This window comes from Phacochoerus africanus, chromosome 5, assembly GCF_016906955.1.
Source record: "Phacochoerus africanus isolate WHEZ1 chromosome 5, ROS_Pafr_v1, whole genome shotgun sequence".
NCBI lineage: Eukaryota > Metazoa > Chordata > Mammalia > Artiodactyla > Suidae > Phacochoerus > Phacochoerus africanus.
In genome coordinates, this window is record NC_062548.1 from 73,614,208 (window position 1) to 73,632,305 (window position 18,098).

At 45.8% G+C, this 18,098-nt stretch overlaps 2 protein-coding genes across 4 annotated transcripts; both read left to right on the forward strand.

The window, feature by feature from the left end:
- Positions 1 to 284: 284 nt before the first annotated feature.
- TPRKB (TP53RK binding protein) lies at positions 285 to 7,852 on the forward strand. 3 transcript variants are annotated; one of them, XM_047781763.1, is made up of 6 exons: positions 285 to 704; positions 2,495 to 2,520; positions 3,806 to 3,965; positions 5,316 to 5,438; positions 6,547 to 6,723; positions 7,719 to 7,852. In XM_047781763.1, exons 3-6 carry the CDS (start codon positions 3,825 to 3,827, stop codon positions 7,803 to 7,805), a joined length of 528 nt encoding a protein of 175 aa, XP_047637719.1. In that variant the 5' UTR covers positions 285 to 704; positions 2,495 to 2,520; positions 3,806 to 3,824; the 3' UTR covers positions 7,806 to 7,852. The 3 variants fall into 3 exon arrangements, with proteins under 3 accessions (XP_047637719.1, XP_047637718.1, XP_047637720.1); XM_047781762.1 differs by lacking the exon at positions 2,495 to 2,520 and having other exon boundaries at positions 309 to 704; XM_047781764.1 differs by lacking the exons at positions 285 to 704; positions 2,495 to 2,520 and having other exon boundaries at positions 3,804 to 3,965.
- A 6,858-nt stretch (positions 7,853 to 14,710) lies between these two features.
- NAT8 (N-acetyltransferase 8 (putative)) lies at positions 14,711 to 16,863 on the forward strand. Its single transcript, XM_047781770.1, has 2 exons — positions 14,711 to 15,467; positions 15,980 to 16,863. The coding sequence occupies exon 2, from the start codon at positions 16,053 to 16,055 to the stop codon at positions 16,749 to 16,751; it is 699 nt and encodes a 232-aa protein (XP_047637726.1). The 5' UTR covers positions 14,711 to 15,467; positions 15,980 to 16,052; the 3' UTR covers positions 16,752 to 16,863.
- Positions 16,864 to 18,098: the final 1,235 nt, after the last annotated feature.

The following is an 18,098-nucleotide window of genomic DNA, read 5'->3' on the forward strand; positions in this document are numbered from 1 at the left end:
GATGAAGAGGTAGATTCCATTAACTTACTGTCAATTATCCTTTCCTTTGTACCCGGGGCCGGTCGCCGAGGGCGGTCGGCTCCAGATCCTTCCCCAAATGCCCGCGCCGGAAGCAAGATGCAAACTGAGTCCCCCCTGCCTCGAAAGAGAACTATTGACTCTCTAGCAGGGGAGACGCATGTAGAGCTCATCGGAGTCAATACTTTACACGAAAAAGAGGTGAGGGACTTCTCGTCCGACGCCACGCGGCTTCAGGACGAGGCGGCGACCCACAGCCAGCCCGCCGGAGGAGCCTCGCCGCCCCCCTCGCCGGAAGTGGAGGAGGGGACCCCGGCTCTCCCTTGCTTTCGTAGACCGCACTCAGGTTGGAGAGGAAGGGTGTGCGGGAAGGCGGCCGACCACCTTCCTCCGGCTGGGACCCGGAAAGACGCGGCGGACTCGGGGACGCCTGAGAGGGGGCGCAGCTGCCGCCGAGCTTCCGGAAGTTGAGGGTTTTGTTTCCGTGGGGAAGATCTTAAGAAACGGACAGGGACGCGCCGCTGAGTCCTCCCAGCGCAGTAGCTGGCCTGAACTGGGGGCCCAATCCCGGCGCCCGTGAGCGTGATTTTTCCGTGTGAGGCCTGTGGTTCCCTGCGACCTCGTTTATGGAGGGCTGTAGAGTCTAGCGGCGATACATCATCCTGATAGGCCCGCGTTTCACCAAGGTTGTGACAAAATCGGGAGCTAGACCTGGGGCTCTGGGCGCGCTGGTAAAGGGACTCTTACCAGCGAGCTGAAGGGAGGAAGGCTTGAATGGGGACAGCTGCCTTTCCCGGGAGGGCGGGGGGAAGGGAGGAGCTTGGAGACGCGGCTGAGAAGTCAGGGCGGCGGTGGCGGACTGAGCGGGGTCAGGGGAGCAGTGCGCCCGGAAGCCCAACGGGGAGGAAGGGCCCAGAGCTTGAGTTTAGAACGCCTTGACCTAAACGGATTTCTCATAAGAGCAGCAGCAGGGCAAGATTTTATATATATATATAATAGTTTTAATTATTTGTTTATTTTTGTCTTTTTGCCTTTTCTAGGGCCGTTTCCGTGGCATATGGAGATTCCCAGGCTAGGGGTCGAATTGGAGCCATAGCCACCGGCCTACAGCACAGCCACAGCAACGCAGGATCCGAGTCGCGTCTGCGACCTACACCACAGCTCACGGCAATGCCGGATCCTTAACCTACTGAGCAAGGCCAAGGATCGAACCCTCAAGCTCATGGTTCCTAGTTGGATTCGTTAACCACTGTGCCTCCACGGGAACTCCGATAATAGTTTTTAAATTATAGTTGATTTACCGTGTTCTGTCTATTTCTGCCTCACAAAGTGAGCCAGTTATGCATATATACATTCTTTTTTTCACATTATCCTCCATCATGTTCCATCACAAGTGATCATATATAGTTTCATGGGCTACACAGCAAAATCCCATTGTTTATCCATTCCAAATGCAGTAGTTTGCACCTGCTAACCCCAAACTCCCAGTCCATCTCCCTCCCTCCCCCTCCGTCTTGGCAAGCACAAGTCTGTTCTCCGTGTCCCTGAGTTTGTTTCTTTTCTGTAGATAGGTTCATTTGTGCCCTATATTAGATTCCAGATATAAGTGATAGGGTATTTGTCTTTCTCCTTCTGACTTACTTCACTTAGCATGAGAGTCTCTAGTTCCATCCATGTTGCTGCAAGTGGCATTATTTTGTTCTTGTTTGTGAAAAGACGGTTTTGACTCCCAGGTGGCGGCTGCATGATAGGAGGGCAGGAACTGTGAGCTGAGCACTTCTAGGAGGCCAAACTGTGGATGTGAGTTGGTGGCCCACTGTGGTGGCAGTGGGTATGGAGAGAATTGTATCCGTCAAGATATTAAAAAATTGACAAGGAGTTCTCCTGTGGTGCAGTGGGTTAAGGATCTGGCGTTGTCACTGCAGCGGTTTGGGTCCCTGCTGTGGCCCGGGTTTGATTACTGGCCCACAGTACTTCCACGTGCTGTGGGCAGGGTGAAAAATAAAATTTAAATTGACAAGACTTTTGGATTAGATATGGGATTTGAGTGAGAGGTCAGTATCCAGCAGTGACTCGAAGTTTCTGGACTGAATGAATTATGTAAAAGAAAAGCAAGTTATTCTTACGTTTGCTAGAGGTCCCATTTTCCCCTCATGTAAAAGCAAAAACCACATTTTTTTTCTCTCTGGTTGTATGTACTCATTATATATTTTGAGTACTCATTGTAGAAAATTCAGAACATAAAAAAACATTTATAGGAGACCTTAAAAATTGCCTTCAATTCTACTGACCAAGATGGCCATATTTTGGTGTACTTCGTGTTTTTGTTTTCTGGGTGCATCTTCTTTTATAATTGGGTGTACATTTTATCTTTCTGTATTTTTTTTCCATTGGACCTTGATTATGACTGAACTACTGTGTGCCAGGACGTTATTCACAAATGTTCTTTTTTTCTTTTTTCTGATTGTAACAAAAGTAAGATGAAATTCCAGCAGGTCAAAGGTAATTTTTCGTTGTATTTTTCTTTCAATTTTGTGTGTGTGTGTATGTGTACCTTTTTTTAAAAACCCACAATTTTATGTTTTGATTTCCACATCAAATGTTTTTACTTAGTGTTATTTATTGCTGTTTTTATACATCCTTAAGTACTCTTCAAGACTACAGTTTTTAGTGGTTGTTTAGTGAAAACAAATCCTGTTACTAGTTCTTTTCAACTTTTACTGTTAGGATGATGATAAGGATCTCTTGTTACATAAACCTTCAGATTGCCAGTTTATTCTTTGAGAAAAATGCTGTAAATGGAACCTCCTAGGTAAAAGGATAAAATGAACCTATCAAATTGCCTCACCCAAATATCTCATTAGGACTGATTGAAATTGTTTTAAAGATCAAATTTTTGCAATGGTTTGTTTTTCTGTGCAAGGATATGTCTTGTAGTTATTTGTCATGTTTCTCTTATGTCTTTGTGTATACCCCGTCCTTTTCTTGTTAAATTTATGTCTATAAAGGGCCAGTATTATTAAAGCATTGTGCCCTCTCTGCTTAAATCCCCATGTGTGAAATGAGTTCTCTGAGTCATGTCATACTTTTCCTCTGTAAGATTATTTTCTTCTTTCGTATTTGTGTCTAGGTGCTGCTAAAACATAAATCAAATGGTAAGATAAGAAAACTAAAAAGGCTAATAAGTTGGAGTGAGGTTTCATTAATGCTAAAAGTAACCTGTGATCTAAAACATTTTTGGTAATCTGCACCTAGTTGTCTATTGAGGAAATGGCGTCTCATCCACGGATCAGAGCCGGACTTATCTATATAAGCAGGGGATCAGGTGGCAACCTTGATCCTTCGCCAGGAATGGTAAAGGAAGCTTTAGGAAGACAGTATACTGTGAGAATGCCAGATGTGTTTTCAGGATAGATTTTTCTATTTTAACTTTTATATCTTCTTATTAAAGTTACTTTGTTAGGGAGTTCCCACTGTGGCTTGGCGGTAACAAACGTGACTAGTATCCATGAGGACTCGGGTTGGATCCCTGGCCTTGCTCAGTGGGTTAAGTACCTGGTGTTGCCGTGAGCCGTGGTGCAGGTCACAGATATGGCTCAGATCTGGCCTGGCTGTGGCTGGGGTGTAGGCCAGCAGCTGCAGCTCTGATTTCAACCCCCAGCTGGCCAACTTCCATATGCCACAGGCACAGCCCTAAAAAGCAAAAAAAATTATCTCGTTAAGTAAGGATACTTTTTTGTTAGTGACCTACGGTGTTAACTTTTGGTCTTTTGGTCTTGTGCAACAGAATCCTGTCTATCTATGAAATGCAGTTAACAGAGCAACTGGACCTGTTTCCTGAGTACAGGGTGACCCTTCTGTTATTTAAAGATGTGAAAAATGCTGGAGCCTTGAGAAAAAAGGCCATGGAAGGTGGCATTGACGGCTCATTAATCAACCCTACAGTGGTAAGTACTTGTGGGAAGGAGTGCGCTCTGCAGGGAGTTTAAGAATATGAACTATTTCTTGCTGTTACAGATCAGCCCAAACCTGTTATCTTCAGGTAAAAAGGCCTTGTCCAAGCTGTGGAGTGGAATCAGATTTGGCCGACCTTGAATTAGCAGTGACTAGAAGCCAGAGCACCCCGCCCTAGGAGCTGTCAAAGGCGGTCCAGCCCTGATGTGATCGCAGCCGTCTGGGATCATCTTCTCCTCTGAAAGAGAAAGTCTGGGAAGGAGGCACTGCATAGTGGTTAAGGGCACACACTGTAGAATCACTGTGACTTAAATCCCAGATATGCCATTTATTATGGCTTTGAGCAAGTGGTAGCTGACCTTTATATAAAGGTGTATTTGGCTCCTGGCATTGTTGCAAGTTGTTTACACACACAGCTGACTCAGTCTTCACGACAACCCATCCGTGACGTGCTAGGATGATCTGCACCTCTAGATGAAATGCTAAGGCATTTGCTCCGGTTCCCTTGGTGGTAACTGAGGACAGCTGGGATTCAGACCTCTTCTTTGCCGTGGTCTCCTCATCCATTACATGTGAATATAACATGGATATCACTGACAGCTGTAGAAAACGAAGGCAAAATGTTGACCATATGGTTTTTCCCATAATAATACCCCTCAGTAAATGTCGTTTTAAAACTTTTTACTATTGGAATTCCTGTGGTGGCTCAGTGGGTTAAGGATCCGGTGTTGTCTCAAGCTGCAGCGTAAGTTGTAGATGCCGCTCATGTCCTGCATTGCGGTGGCTGGGGTGTAGGCCGGCAACTGCAGCTCAGATTCCCCCACCAGCCCGGGAACCTCCATATGTCTCAGGTGTGGCCCTAAAATGAAAAAACAAAAAAAAACAGCTTTTTACTATTTATTTAAGTTGCTTGCAGTTTTACTTTTTTTTTTTCCTTCCTTTTGTCGTTTTAGGGCCGCACCCGAGGCACATGGAGCTCCCCAGGCTAGGGATCTAATCGGAGCTGTAGCCGCCAGCCTATGCCACAGCTCACGGCAACACCGGATCCTTAACCCACTGAGCAAGGCCAGGGATCAAACCCACAACCTCATGGTTCCTAGTCGGATTTGTTAACCACTGAGCCACGACGGGAACTCCTGCTTGCAGTTTTAAAATTCTGTTTTCTTTTTTTTTTTTTTTGACTGAACACTCAGGCCCTTGAGATTATGAAAAAATTTGAAAATGTAGTCCATAGGAACTGGGATGAAGTAAAACACTGACCCTGGAGGTAGCACGCTGTGGGGCACACGTCTTCAGCGTACTCCAGATTCTCTGTGTATAATATTTTTTGTTCTCTTTGGTAGATTGTGGATCCATTTCAGATACTTGTGGCAGCAAACAAAGCAGTTCACCTCTACAAACTGGGGAAAATGAAGACAAGAACTCTATCTACGGAAATTATTTTCAATCTTTCCCCAAATAATAATGTAATTAATATTTATTTACTTTATAATTGTTGACCTTGTCATGATAGCCTGTGTGTTAGTGAAGACAGCTCTGGACAGAGTTGGGGTTTAGCACTGCTCTCTTACTAGGCAAATAAGCTTTGGAGACGCTTCACATGTGTGTAAACAAAAGTTTAGCTAAATTAAGAGGATAGTTTTAATTTGTCCTTCTTACCACGTAGAGTCAGGAAGATCACTAAATGATATCTGAATGATTAGCCATGGATGCCTGAGTGTTGTCATGCACATCTTTCATTCTGCCTGTAAACTCTTTGAGGATAGAATCCATGTCTCTTCCATATACCAGAAGCCTGCCTGGTACCTAGAACAGTCCTTAACACATGCTCACTCACACACCCACTGCATGTAACAGTTTGTGGTTTCAGATACTGCTAGTAATCAAAGTTATTGAGTTAAAAACATTCCACCTGGAGCCATTAAAAAAACAACACTGTAATTTTGCTGATGAAGTTTTAGTGTTCCTACTGCTGTTAAAATAAGCAAGTGCTGACATCAAGAGAAAACTTAGGAAAACTGTGGCAAGGTTTAAAATACAGATGTTTAGGAAGCTTATAAAATGCATGGTAGGAGAACTCCCCAGTACTTGGGGGAAAAATCACTCCATAAATATTGTTTGAGATCAGTGAAATAACTCAAGAGACTAAGCAATTCATAAACAATTATTGAGTTGTCCCTGTGTCAGTTCTAGGGGCAGAAAAAAAAAAAAAATGTTCCTGAACAAGGCAGATGAACTAGACACAAAATTCAAATGCCCTAAGATAATTGATATACGAGGGCTCTCCAGGCAGAGGACAGAGTATGAGCATAGACAGAGAAGCATGAGATGGCAGGCTCTCCAAACAGTCCTAAGTGGCTAGAGGGTCACTTGGGGTTGGGGGGTGGGGGGGGATGGTTTGTGCACCATGCCTGCCAGCATGGGTGATATTAGGAAGGGGCTGTGGAAGAGAACAACTGTAGGCAGAACCATTAGGATCTAAAAAATAAGAATCTGACCTGGAAAGAGTGGCAAGGGGGAGGTGTTTCAGATGTTGAATCTACTGATTTTCTTTCTCCACCCCCCCACCTTTAGATTTCAGAGGCCTTGAAAAAATTTGGTATTTCGGCAAATGACACTTCAGTTCTAATTGCTTATATTGAAGAGGGAGAAAAACAAATAAATCAAGAAGACATCATATCTCAGGTAGAAGGTCATCAAGTTCCTTTGAAAGAACTCACTGAAATAACAGATATTACAGAAGTCAAAAAGGTTTGTAAATCTGAATTTTTGGAAAGAGCATGATAGATGTGAATAATGTTTGCTTATTTTTCACCAGTGCTTCTATATTTTTTTAACTTTTAAGAAAGTTAATGTAATAAAGTATTACTTGGCATTCCTCTCATGGCTCAGTGGTTAACAAATCTAACTAGGAACCATGAGCTTGCAGATCTGATCCCTGGCATTGTTCAGAGGGTTAAGGATCCGGCGTTGCCGTGGGTGTAGGTCGCAGACACGGCTCGGATCCGGTGTTGCTGTGGCTCTGGCGTCAGCTGGCGGCTACAGCTCCGATTCAACCCCTAGCCTGGGAACCTCCATATGCCATGAGTGTGGCCCTAGAAAAGGCAAAAAGACAAAAAAAAAATTACTTGAAAAATAATTACAGATGCAAAGAATTGGAAGATGCAGATTTACGTGAGATACAGTTAGAAACTTACTTGATAAGATCATTCTTTAAAAAAGATAACTTTAACTATCAAACTTACATAGTACATTTGAAATATAAAATAATTGTAGTATGAAGTTACTATCTAGATGTGTGCTTTTAAAATTAATATATGAGTTCCTGTCGTGGCTCAGCAGAAGCGAATCTGACTAGTATCCATGAGGACACAGATTCCATCCCTGGCCTCGCTCAGTAGGTTAAGGATCCAGCATTGCTGTGGCTGTGGCGTAGGCCGGCAGCTGCAGCTCCGATTCAGCCCCTAGCCTGGGAGCCTCCATATGCTGCAGGTGCAGCCCTAAAAAGACAAATACAATAAATACATAAAAATTTCTTTGTTTAGAGTTATCACCATAACTAAAATTAAAAAGAGTGCTTTTGACAGTGATAAATTGCCATCTACTTTTCATACTTTAACTACGTTGTGATTTCATGTCATCATTCCAATAACTGAGTGATAATTTCACTTATACATGTTTGTATAATAAAAATAAATCGTGCATGAATATATTAGCATGTCATAATCTGTCTTTTATTTTTACAGATATATAAACTATCTTCACAAGAAGAAAGAATTGGGACATTATTGGATGGTATCATTTGTAGAATGTCAACAAAAGATGTTCTGTAAAATGATAAAAATATTAAAAATTTTCAGCATTTATAAAAAACTGTTTTTTTTCCAGATTATAAAAATCTATTTTGTTCATCATAGAAAATTTTAAAGCAGAATGGCAGCAAAGGGGAAAAAAAAACACTCTTGGTCCTATCCCTAATATTTTAAAAAATAACCAGTTAGTATTATGCTATTTTCTTGCTTTCTATTTCTGTTCAAATAGGTTTTATTTTTATATAATTAGAAAAATTGCAGACATGTATCGGATGTGTACAGTGTACTAGGTTCTCGTCTTTCTATGACTTTCTATCCAGCAGCCCATATTCCTGCACTTATTTCTGGCCCCTGCAGCATTGCCCTTCCAAGCCTCCTGGTTCCAGGTTTTTACATGCAAGAATATGTTTAATTCTAACAGTGTCATATGAGATAGATATACCCGCATTTTACACAAAGGCAACTAAAAGCTTGTAGAAATAACAGGTAACTTGCCCAAGTTTTACAGCTAAAAATCATGTTTTATAAGTGGTTTTGGATTTTTTTTCTCATTTTGTCTTAAAATATGATTGTATCAGTCAAGGTAGAATAGGATAGGGATCAACAAACTTTCTGTGAAAGACCAGATAGTAAATATTTTCGGTTTTAAAGGCCACCTGGTGTTTGTTGCTTCTACTCGGCTCTTGCTGTTCTAGTGCAGAAGCATACACAGACAGTGTAAAAAAAAAAAAAAAAAGTATTCCAGGGAGTTCCCAAGTGGCTCAGTGGGTTAAGGATCCAGGAGCTGTTTTTGCTGTGGTGTGGGTTCTATCCATGGCCTGAAAACTTCCACATTCAGCAAGAAAAAAAATCTTCCAGTAAAACTTTATTTACAGAAATAAGCAATGGGCAAGATTTGACCTGAGGGCAATGGTTTCTGGACTCGGGGGTGGGGGGTAGGTTAGGCTGTAATTAGGGTCCCTAAAGCTCACTGCCTTCGTACCACAAAAATTCGTGTCTTGCTCACTCTGCAGTGTGACTCAGTAGGAAGATTCACTGCAGTGACTCGGGAATCCAGGCTGCTGAAGGCTTTATGTCAATATGTGCTCTGTGGGTCACGGCCCGGCTAGAAGGCATGCTGTGAATTATATGGTGACTCTTAAAGCTCCCACATGGAAATGACAGGTGCTTAATTCATATTTCACTGTCCAGTCACATAGCCATGCCAGCGTCATAAAGGGTGGCGGAATGGGGTCCGCCCCTGTGCTGGAGAGGGAGAGGTAGAAATCCTTAGGGGACAGATATTTCCACTGTGGTCATAAATAGTAAAGTATAAATGTGCATTGCTTTGAATGCAGTGAATACGGCGCTAAGCATTTTAAATGCACTGCCTCATATGGTTTTCTCTACAACCCCGAGATTTTAACACAGCAAGGAAGTAAATTTAGTCTCTGAAGTTATTTTAAAAAATTTCAGAAGTTCCCATCGTGGCACAGTGGAAACGAATCCGACTAGTAACCATGAGGTTGCGGGTTCGGTCCCTGGCCTTGCTCAGCGGGTTAAGGATCTGGCATTGCCGTGAACTTTGATGTAGGTTGCAGATACTGCTCAGATCCCGAGTGGCTGTGGCTGTGACACAGGCCAGCAGCTACAGCTCCGATTTGACCCCTAGCCAGAACCTCCATATGCTGCCGGTGCGGCCCTAAAAAGACAAAAGAATAATAATAATTCAAACCTACAGAACAATTGGAAATTGTACAGTCACCATCTGTATGCCTTTCATGTGAATTCACCATTTGTTAACATCTTGCTACCTTTGCTTGCTCTCTTCCTGCATGAGTAGGGCACAGGCATACACACCTGTTTTCTGAAACATTGTGTTTAGTTGTCATGTCTCTTAGTCTCCTTTAGAAAAATCTTTGTCAGAAAAAAAAAGTCGAGGAGTTCCTGTCCTGGTTCAGCTGAAATGAATCTGATTAGTATCCATGAAGACGCAGGTTCGATCCTTGGCCTCACTCAATGGGTTAAGGATCTGGCGTTGCCATGAGCTGTGGTGTAGGTCACAGACCTGGTTTGGATCTGGTGTTGCTGTGGCTGTGATGCAGGCTGGCGGCTACAGCTCCTATTTGACCGCTAGGCTGAGAACCTCCATATGCTGTGGGTGCCAAAAAAAAAAGTTGACATTTTTTGAAGAATACCCTATGTCTTTCAGAATTTCAGAATGCGTTCACGATTTGAGTCAGTTTAAATATTTTTGGGAATGAGGAGCTCGGGCTGTGGTGCAATGGGATTGGCAGTGTCTTGGGAGCACTGAGACATAGTTTCAATCCCCACCCCCAAGCACAGTGGGTAATCTGATCCCTGGCCTGGAGCTCCATGTGCTGTGGGGTGGCCAGAAATGAAAAAAAGAGAAAGAAAAAAAAAACACATTTTATATATATATATATAAAATATCCAGGGGAATGACAGTAGATAGATTTTGTGTCCTTCTGCTTGCATGTCATCAGGAGGCACGTGATATCAGTTGGCCCCATCAGTGGTGGTAGTTTGGTCACTTCGTTACGGTGGTCCCCCTAGACCTCTCCATTATGAAAGCATCTTTCCCCCTGAAGCTTACAGAGTCAAAGCTGCTCTAAGACTCAAAGTGCTGGTGGTCAAGATTAAAACTCAGATTGGAGTGACCCCAGATCCTGTGATCCTAATGACTCCATCACAAAGCCTTCTCCCATGCCATTACTCTCAAACATGTTTTTTGGGAGTTGTCTTTTCTTTTTAGGGCCGTACCTGCTGCATATAGAAGTTCCTGGGCTAGGAGTCGAATCAGCTGCAGTTGCTGGCCTAAACCACAGCCACTGCAATGCGGGATCTGAGCCTCGTCTTCGACCTACACCACAGCTCACGGCAATGCCAGATCCTTAAACCACTGCGCGAGGCCAGGGATCGAACCTGCATCCTCACCAATACTAGTCAGGTTTGTAGGCACTGAGCCACAACAGGACCTCCCCAGCACCTTCTTTTTAGAAGGAGCCCAGTGGCTCACAGGCGTCTCAGGCCTCCTGCTGTCATTTTTTTGCTTTTGCCCTTAATGACCTTCCCACAGCTACCTGTCTGCAAACCCCAGTAGTCAGTTCTTCTGCTCTGGAACCTGTGCCAGGGTTGCAGCTGCCTCTCTGTTCCTGGCTGTGTTTGCTGACTGTTAAGCCATCAGCACAACAACACTGAGTAAAGCATCTATGTTGACTGGTCTCAGGATGAGCAAAGTTTGCATTTACCAAATTTGCCTGTTGTGACCGTTTTCCTCATCCTCTGTGCCAGTTATCTCCATTCTTCCCTCCAGGTCACGCTCCCCTCTCCCCCTCTGCCCTGGAGGCTGACTTCTGTTGTACACAGCCAGAGGTCCTCCCTTTCCCTTGGCTTCCACTTGGGTTTGGCCAATGTGTGGAGCGGGGAGACCAGCAGGAAAATGAGGCCAGGCTCTCGGGGTGGGTCTTTGGCCCTACATAACTCCTAGGTCAGGACCCTGGAATTTGGCCCTGGACTTCTTGGGGTGGGTCTGCCCTACATGACTCTTGGGTCAGGTTCCTGTCAGCTCTCCCACCTCGCTTTAGGCCTTTGAGCAAAAACACTTCTGGTTCCCTTTTACCTACTTGCACCTTCATGATTAGTCCTTTGATGATCTCTATAAACTCAGCTTGAGTTACCCTAATTTGAGTCTTGGCACCTGATCCATCTCCCTTCTCAGAGAATTTGCTAAAAGGTTAGGTTAGAGTAGAAACATTTCTATAGAGCTGGAATCACTGTCCTAGAACTTGGGAACATCTTGCCAAGGCGAGCATGACCTATGAGTCTGCTTTTCTTTCCCCTTGAAACACTCTGCTGTTTTTCTCTCTTAGCGCCTTTGGGTTTTGAGTTGCCAGTAGAAGTCCGGGGCACTGACCTGAGGTTGGATTGACTGATGAGAGGTCAGGGGAGATGCTGTTCTTTTCAGGATATTTTCTTCCTCCTCTGAGACTTCCAAAACACAGTGCCACATGACTGGCTACCTTCCATCTCAATGGCCCATTTCTGGGCAGGGCTGGGCTGTTACACAGGTATACTTCATAATTTGCAAGCACGGAATTTCAGCGACATGATGGTCTCAAATCCCAACTCTGGGAATAAAAATGATTCCAAAAAGTATAATTATATATCATAATCGGGTTCCTATGGGCAATAGAAAAGTAAAATAATTTATCAGGGTACTTGTAACTTTACTTTTCTTTTTAGGGCCACACCTGCAGCATATGAAAGTTCCCAAGTTGGGGGCTGAATAGGAACTGTAACTGCCGGCCTACACCACAGCTGTAGCAATGCAGGATCCAAGCTGGGTCTGTGACCTACACCACAGCTCACGACCACACCAGATCCCTGACCCACTGAGTGAGGCCAGGGATCAAACCCGCCTCCTCATGGATTTTAGTCGGTTCGTTACAGATGAGCCACCATGGGAACTCTCAAAGATAATTGTAACTGTTAATGTTTAACTGTAATAAGTGAACAGTTACTTGTTAAGCAAGTAATAAATTAACAGCAATGTAAGTGCTTAATGAGAAAGTGCCAAGGCTTCAGAGGAGGGAACAGATACAAGATCCATCTGGTTGGTAAGGGTCAGAAATCTTGATGGAAAAGGTAACACTGAACTGGATCTTGAAGAAAGAACAGAGTCTTAGTCACAGATTGGAATTTGGTCAAGTATGGCCTGATCACTGGTGATAGAGGTGTGATGAGGCCTGGAAGTGAATCCTGATCCTACCAGGCAGAGCTGATTCTCCTGGCATACACAATTCACCAAACACTTGTCCAATTGGGATCAGCATGTGGTACTGAAAAAGCAAAATGTTCAGGCCTTTGAGTCTGAACTGCCAAGGTTTGAGCCCCAACCTGCCACGTTCTGTGGCATAGGTAGGATATCTCAGGTTTGTGGGCCTCTGTTTCCCATTGTAAAATGGAAACATGAATATCAACCTAAGCTCTTAGGTTGCAGTGAATATCAAATAGTACAGCAGAGGGGAGTTCTCTTGTGCAGCCATGAAGGATTCGGCGTCACTGCAGCGACTCGGGTTGCTGCTGTGGTGTGGGGTTGATACTTGGCTTGGAAACTTCTGCATGCCACGGGTGAGGCCAACTCCCCCTGCCCCCCCCAAAAACCCCAAAATGGTACAGCGTAGGAAAAACATTTTCTTATAGTTCCAGGCATCGAATTTCTCAGGAATAACAGCTGTCTCTTTCTCTCAGTGCACCAGGCAAAGTGCTGATAGTAAAATAAGACTTACTGCTGGTGGGAAAGTAAAACATGGACAACAGTCTGGCAATTTCTCAAAATGTTAAAATAGAGTTACCATATGACCCAGCAGTTCTACTCCTAGGTATATACCAAAAGAACTGAACACAGGTCCTGAAACAACCACCTGCACAGAATGTTCGCAGCAGCACTATTCACAGTAACCAAAAGGTGGTTAGAACTCCAATGTCCATCAGTGGATAACTGGCTACACAAAGGCTGTCTCTCTGTACAATGGAATATTATGCAGCCATAAAAAGCAATGAGGTACTGATAAAACACGAGGATGGAGATGTACCTTGAAAACAAAAGTGAAAGAATCTGAATGTGAAATCACATATTGCATGATTCCATTTAAATGAAACATCCAGAATAGGTAAATCCATAGAGACAGAAAGCAGGTTAGTGTTTGCCATGGGCTCAGGAGAACTGGAAATAGGGAGTGACTGCCTCCTGGCTAAGGGGTCTCCTTCTGGGGAGATGAAAATGCTTAGCAACTAGATAGAGGTGGTAATTATACAACATTGTGAATGTACTGAATTAGACGCATTTACATGGTTAAAGATAATAGAATAAAAGTATTAACACATCTGCCTTACCTTTAGGAGTTCACAGTCTCAGCTGGGTCTGTTTAGATTCAAGAGTTGGCAGAGGCTAAAACAGGTAGATTCTCAAGCAGTTCCATCATCTGAAAGTGGGGCCAAGAGCCTGGAATGTGCTGAAACTTCCAGAGGTCATCTCTTACCCAGAGAACTGCCTGCTTCCTCTGTCCAGAAGGAATGGCCACTAAAGTGTGGTGGAACCGTTTACACTTTCCTCTCTGCATGCTTGTGTGTATAAATTATTTTTGTTCTATTTTTCAAAAAAAAATAAATGAAAACACTGTCTTATAAGCTTTAATAGCTTGGTGCTATATTTTGACAATTTTTTTTTCATGTCAACAGATCCTCATCATCATTGTTCATGGCTGAGAGGAAGGTTGAAAAGCCTGAATGTAAACCGAGGCCACCAGGTGTTGAGGCCACAGGAGACAGATGGTAGGGACAGCTCACAGCCCTGTCTCCTCAGCTTGTTTTCTCACTGGTTAATATTAAACTCATAAGCAATAGTCAACTGTAATTTGGAACCCTCTTGTCTCTTGTGAATCCTCAAATTTGGCTTGACATTGAACCATTTAAAGAAAATACTACATTTTACTGAAAACAATGTAACATGCCTATAGCTCACCACCCAGACTTCATGTTAGTTAAACCCTTGAGGCCTTGATGGGTGCCGGAGCCTCAGCAGCCCGCATCCACCAGCCCTGGGTTGCAGCTGCCAAGTCTGGTCTCTCCAGCATCCTCCCAGGTGCTTCTGCCAGAATCCTGGCTATCTTCTCCAACCCCTTCTTCATCCTCAGATCATCACTAACCCATGCCATTTCTGCCCCCCCCCCCGCCCCGCCCGCAAGTGGGCCAGGTCACACTACCCACAACCCCACTCTAGTCCAAGCCACTGCTTTCTCTTGTAGGGCCCCTGATGGCAAAACTTAGGAGTTTGTGTACATTGAGTAAGGCAGCCCCCTCACCCAGATACAACCTATTGGATGCACAGTTCAGTGGGCAGCATTCTGATCAAATAAGGAAAAGTTATGTTTTCTTTGGTCACGCCCAGCTCTGTGCCAGGCTTGTGGCTTGGTTTTTAATTCCCACAAGGTGTTCTTGAGCAGTGAGCAAACTGCCCATCTGTATCAGGAGGCCCTTCTTCCACCTGGACCATTGCACTAGCCTCTGGGGGGTAAGGAAGTTAGTGCACACCACCACACAACCACACACACCCCCTCTGCTTATGGTGCTCTCCAGCTAGAAGCATAGCAGTGGCCTTCTGATGCTCCTGGAACAGAGTCCAAACTCTTGACCTGGACGAAGGTCCTGCATGGCCAGGCTCCTGCTGTCTGCACTCTGCCGTGAAGGACCTTGTGTGCTAAGTCAGGGGACTTGGGTTCTGGCCTGTGCTAACAGCACAGGTTGAGATGGGCTTTCCCCTGGCTTAAAGCAGCTGTGTGGAGGGGCAGAGGCGGCATCAGAGAGCACCCACGGTGCCAGGCAAACTGCCACGGCAGGGCGTGTAGGCTGTCCACCAAGGACACCTGAGCTATTTCAGGCCCTGGCTGGTTCCCCAGTGATGAGGGAACAGAAAATGGGCCGCCCATCACAGTCCAGCTCCTTGATCCTGGGGTTTATGATTAACAAACGCTCAGGAGCCAGCCAATGAGGTGGCCATCCAGGACCTAGTCCCCAGAAGTGGAACGGGCCCTGCACAGTCACTCCTTGATGCCAGCTGGAGGCTGAGGCCAGAGGCCAGGCTGAAGCTTCCCTGGACACTCAAGACTCTTGTGATAGCAGGTGAGGAGTTATGGGTGGAAGGCCAGTGCTCAAGTGTGGCCTGGTGGTCCAGACCCTCCCCTGGTTCTCAAGCCTGGGCCATTTTTGATATTTGGCTCTTATGCCACCTCAATAGCCTGGAAACTTGTAATTAAGGGGGATGGAGCTTTTGCTGAAACTTGCACTTGGAAACACAGGATTCCAGCAGTGTATGGTCCCTGCAAGAGGGACCGAAGGGCAGGAGACACGTGTTTGGCTGCTGCCTGGTGCCACCCCAATGTATGGGGGAAGGGGAAGGGGGGATAGTGTGCATATGTAGAAGGCAGGTTCTTAGAGAAGAATATGCAAAATGCCCAAGGGCGGGCACGGAGGTAGGATCAAAAGCAGGTGTTTCTTAGCCTAGCACCTCCTCCCAGGGGCTGCAGCCTAATTCCTCTTGGGTAGAAGCAGAATGACACATCCTTGAGCAGAGTTGTCCCCACTCGTGGGAGGTGGGAGGACAGGCCACTCACATGATTCCCTCTCTCCCCCAGGACTGCTAGAAAGGTGGACAGAGACACCTCACTCGGTCTCTTGAATTCTGAGATTCAGACACAGAAGTCTTCCATGGCTCCTTATCGCATCCGCAAATACCAGGAAAAAGACCGCAAGTGGGTCCTGAGCTCGTTCTCTCACTTGGTGACTGAGCACATCCCCACCACCTTCTGCTACGTCCTGAAGCTGCCCCGAACTCTTGTGCTCTTGCTTGGGGGACCCCTTGCCCTATTCTTGATCTCTGGCTCCTGGGTCCTGGCCCTCATGGCCAGCGCCTCTCTCCTTGGTGCCCTGTGGTTCCTTGTCAAATACCCCTGGGCCCAGTTTGAAGCCAGGTGTTTGCGAACAGACCTGTCTGACATCACCAAGTCCTACTTCAGTGAGAGTGGCTCCTGCTTCTGGGTGGCTGAGTCTGAGGGGCAGCTGGTGGGCATGGTGGGAGCGCTGCCCAATAAGAAGCCCACCCTGCAGAAGGTGCAGCTGGAGCTGCTTCACCTATTCGTGGCCCTGGAGCACCGTGGTCAGGGGATAGCGAAAGCCCTGGTCAGGACTGTCCTCCAGTTTGCACGTGACCAGGGCTACAGTGAAGTGGTCCTCAGCACCAGCATAGTGCAGTGCTCTGCCCTGGTCATCTACCAGCACTTCGGCTTCCAAAAGACAGGCTTCAACTCTGAAGGCTCTAGGCTATGTGCTCTCCCTGTACTTCACCTGACCTACCGCCTCCCCTCTGCTCAGGTCTCTCAGACACTGGAGCAGGGAGAGAGCCCGTGACCTATTTCCTTGTAGATTAGTCAGCGGGGTTCAGCTCTGCTGCAGTGACAAGCAAACCCTGAGGTCTCACTCTGATGGCACAGTAAAGGTTTACTGCTTATCCACACTGGAACTCAGTGGCATTGTGCTCTATCCGGTCTTTTGGGGTTGCCACCTATCATTTATCTAGTGTCACAAGAATGTTGCATTAAAAACAACTACAGGAGTTCCTGTTGTGGCTCAGCAGAAATGAATCTGACTAGTATTCCTGAGGATGAGGGTTTGATCCCTGGCCTCACTCAGTGGGTCCAGGATCCAACCTTGCCATGAGTTGTAGTGTAGGTCGTAGCTGCACCTCCCATTCGATCCCTAGCCTGGAAACTTCCATATGCTGTGGGTTCAGCCCTAAGAAGCAAAAAACAAACAAACAGAAGTTCCCCTTGTGGCGCAGTGGAAAAGACTAAAAACCATGAGGTTGCGGGTTCAATCCCTGGGCTTGCTCAGTGGGTTAAGGATCCAGTGTTGTCGTGAGCTGTGGTGTAGGTCGCAGATGTGGCTTGGATCTGGTGTTGCTGTGGCTGTGGTGTAGGCCTGCAGGTACAGCTCCGATTAGACCCCTAGCCTGGGAACCTCCATATGCCGCTGATGTGGCCCTAAAAGGACAAAAGACAAAAACAAACAAACAAAACAAAACAAAAAACAACCGCAAAAGAGGAACACACATTTTTTTTAAGCTTGTGAGTCTGTGGCTCAGCAGATTAGGCTAAGATCGGCTGGGCAGCCCCTTTGGTCTCAGCCTTAGTTGTACGTTGTGGGGTTGGCCAAGTGACAGGCCAAGTGTGGGGGTTACTGGGCTCTCTCATTTTCTGGCAGTCTAGCTCAGGCATGGTTTCAAGGTAACTGCAGAGGAGCAAAAGTAAAGCAGAAACAACGAAATGCTTTTCTAAGCTTCTGCAGGTGTCACATCAGGGAACCCCACCTCTTCAGTGAGAGGAAATGCAGTCATGTGGAAAGGGAGTGGAGGCGTGTGAGAAGAATCCACGTGAGAAGGACTGGGGCCAAGGCATCAATCTGCTATGGCCCCACGGTCTCTGCTGAAGGGGAAGAAAGCAGCCAGGCACAAAGTGTAGGGCTTTGACCAGGACTGCACCTAGAAGTGCTGCGACCTACATCCCACTGTCCGGGATCAGATCAGGACTTCAATCAAGCTTCTGTTGCCTCCTGAATTGTGTTCTACCAAAGGCTAGTGGCCTGGGGGAAGCTGGAATGAGTCTAGGAGGTAGCTCTGTACCCAAGGCACCTGCGTCTGCCAAGAGTCTCTGGGCACGCCCGACAGCTACCCACCCAAACACTGTCCCCCAAAGCCCA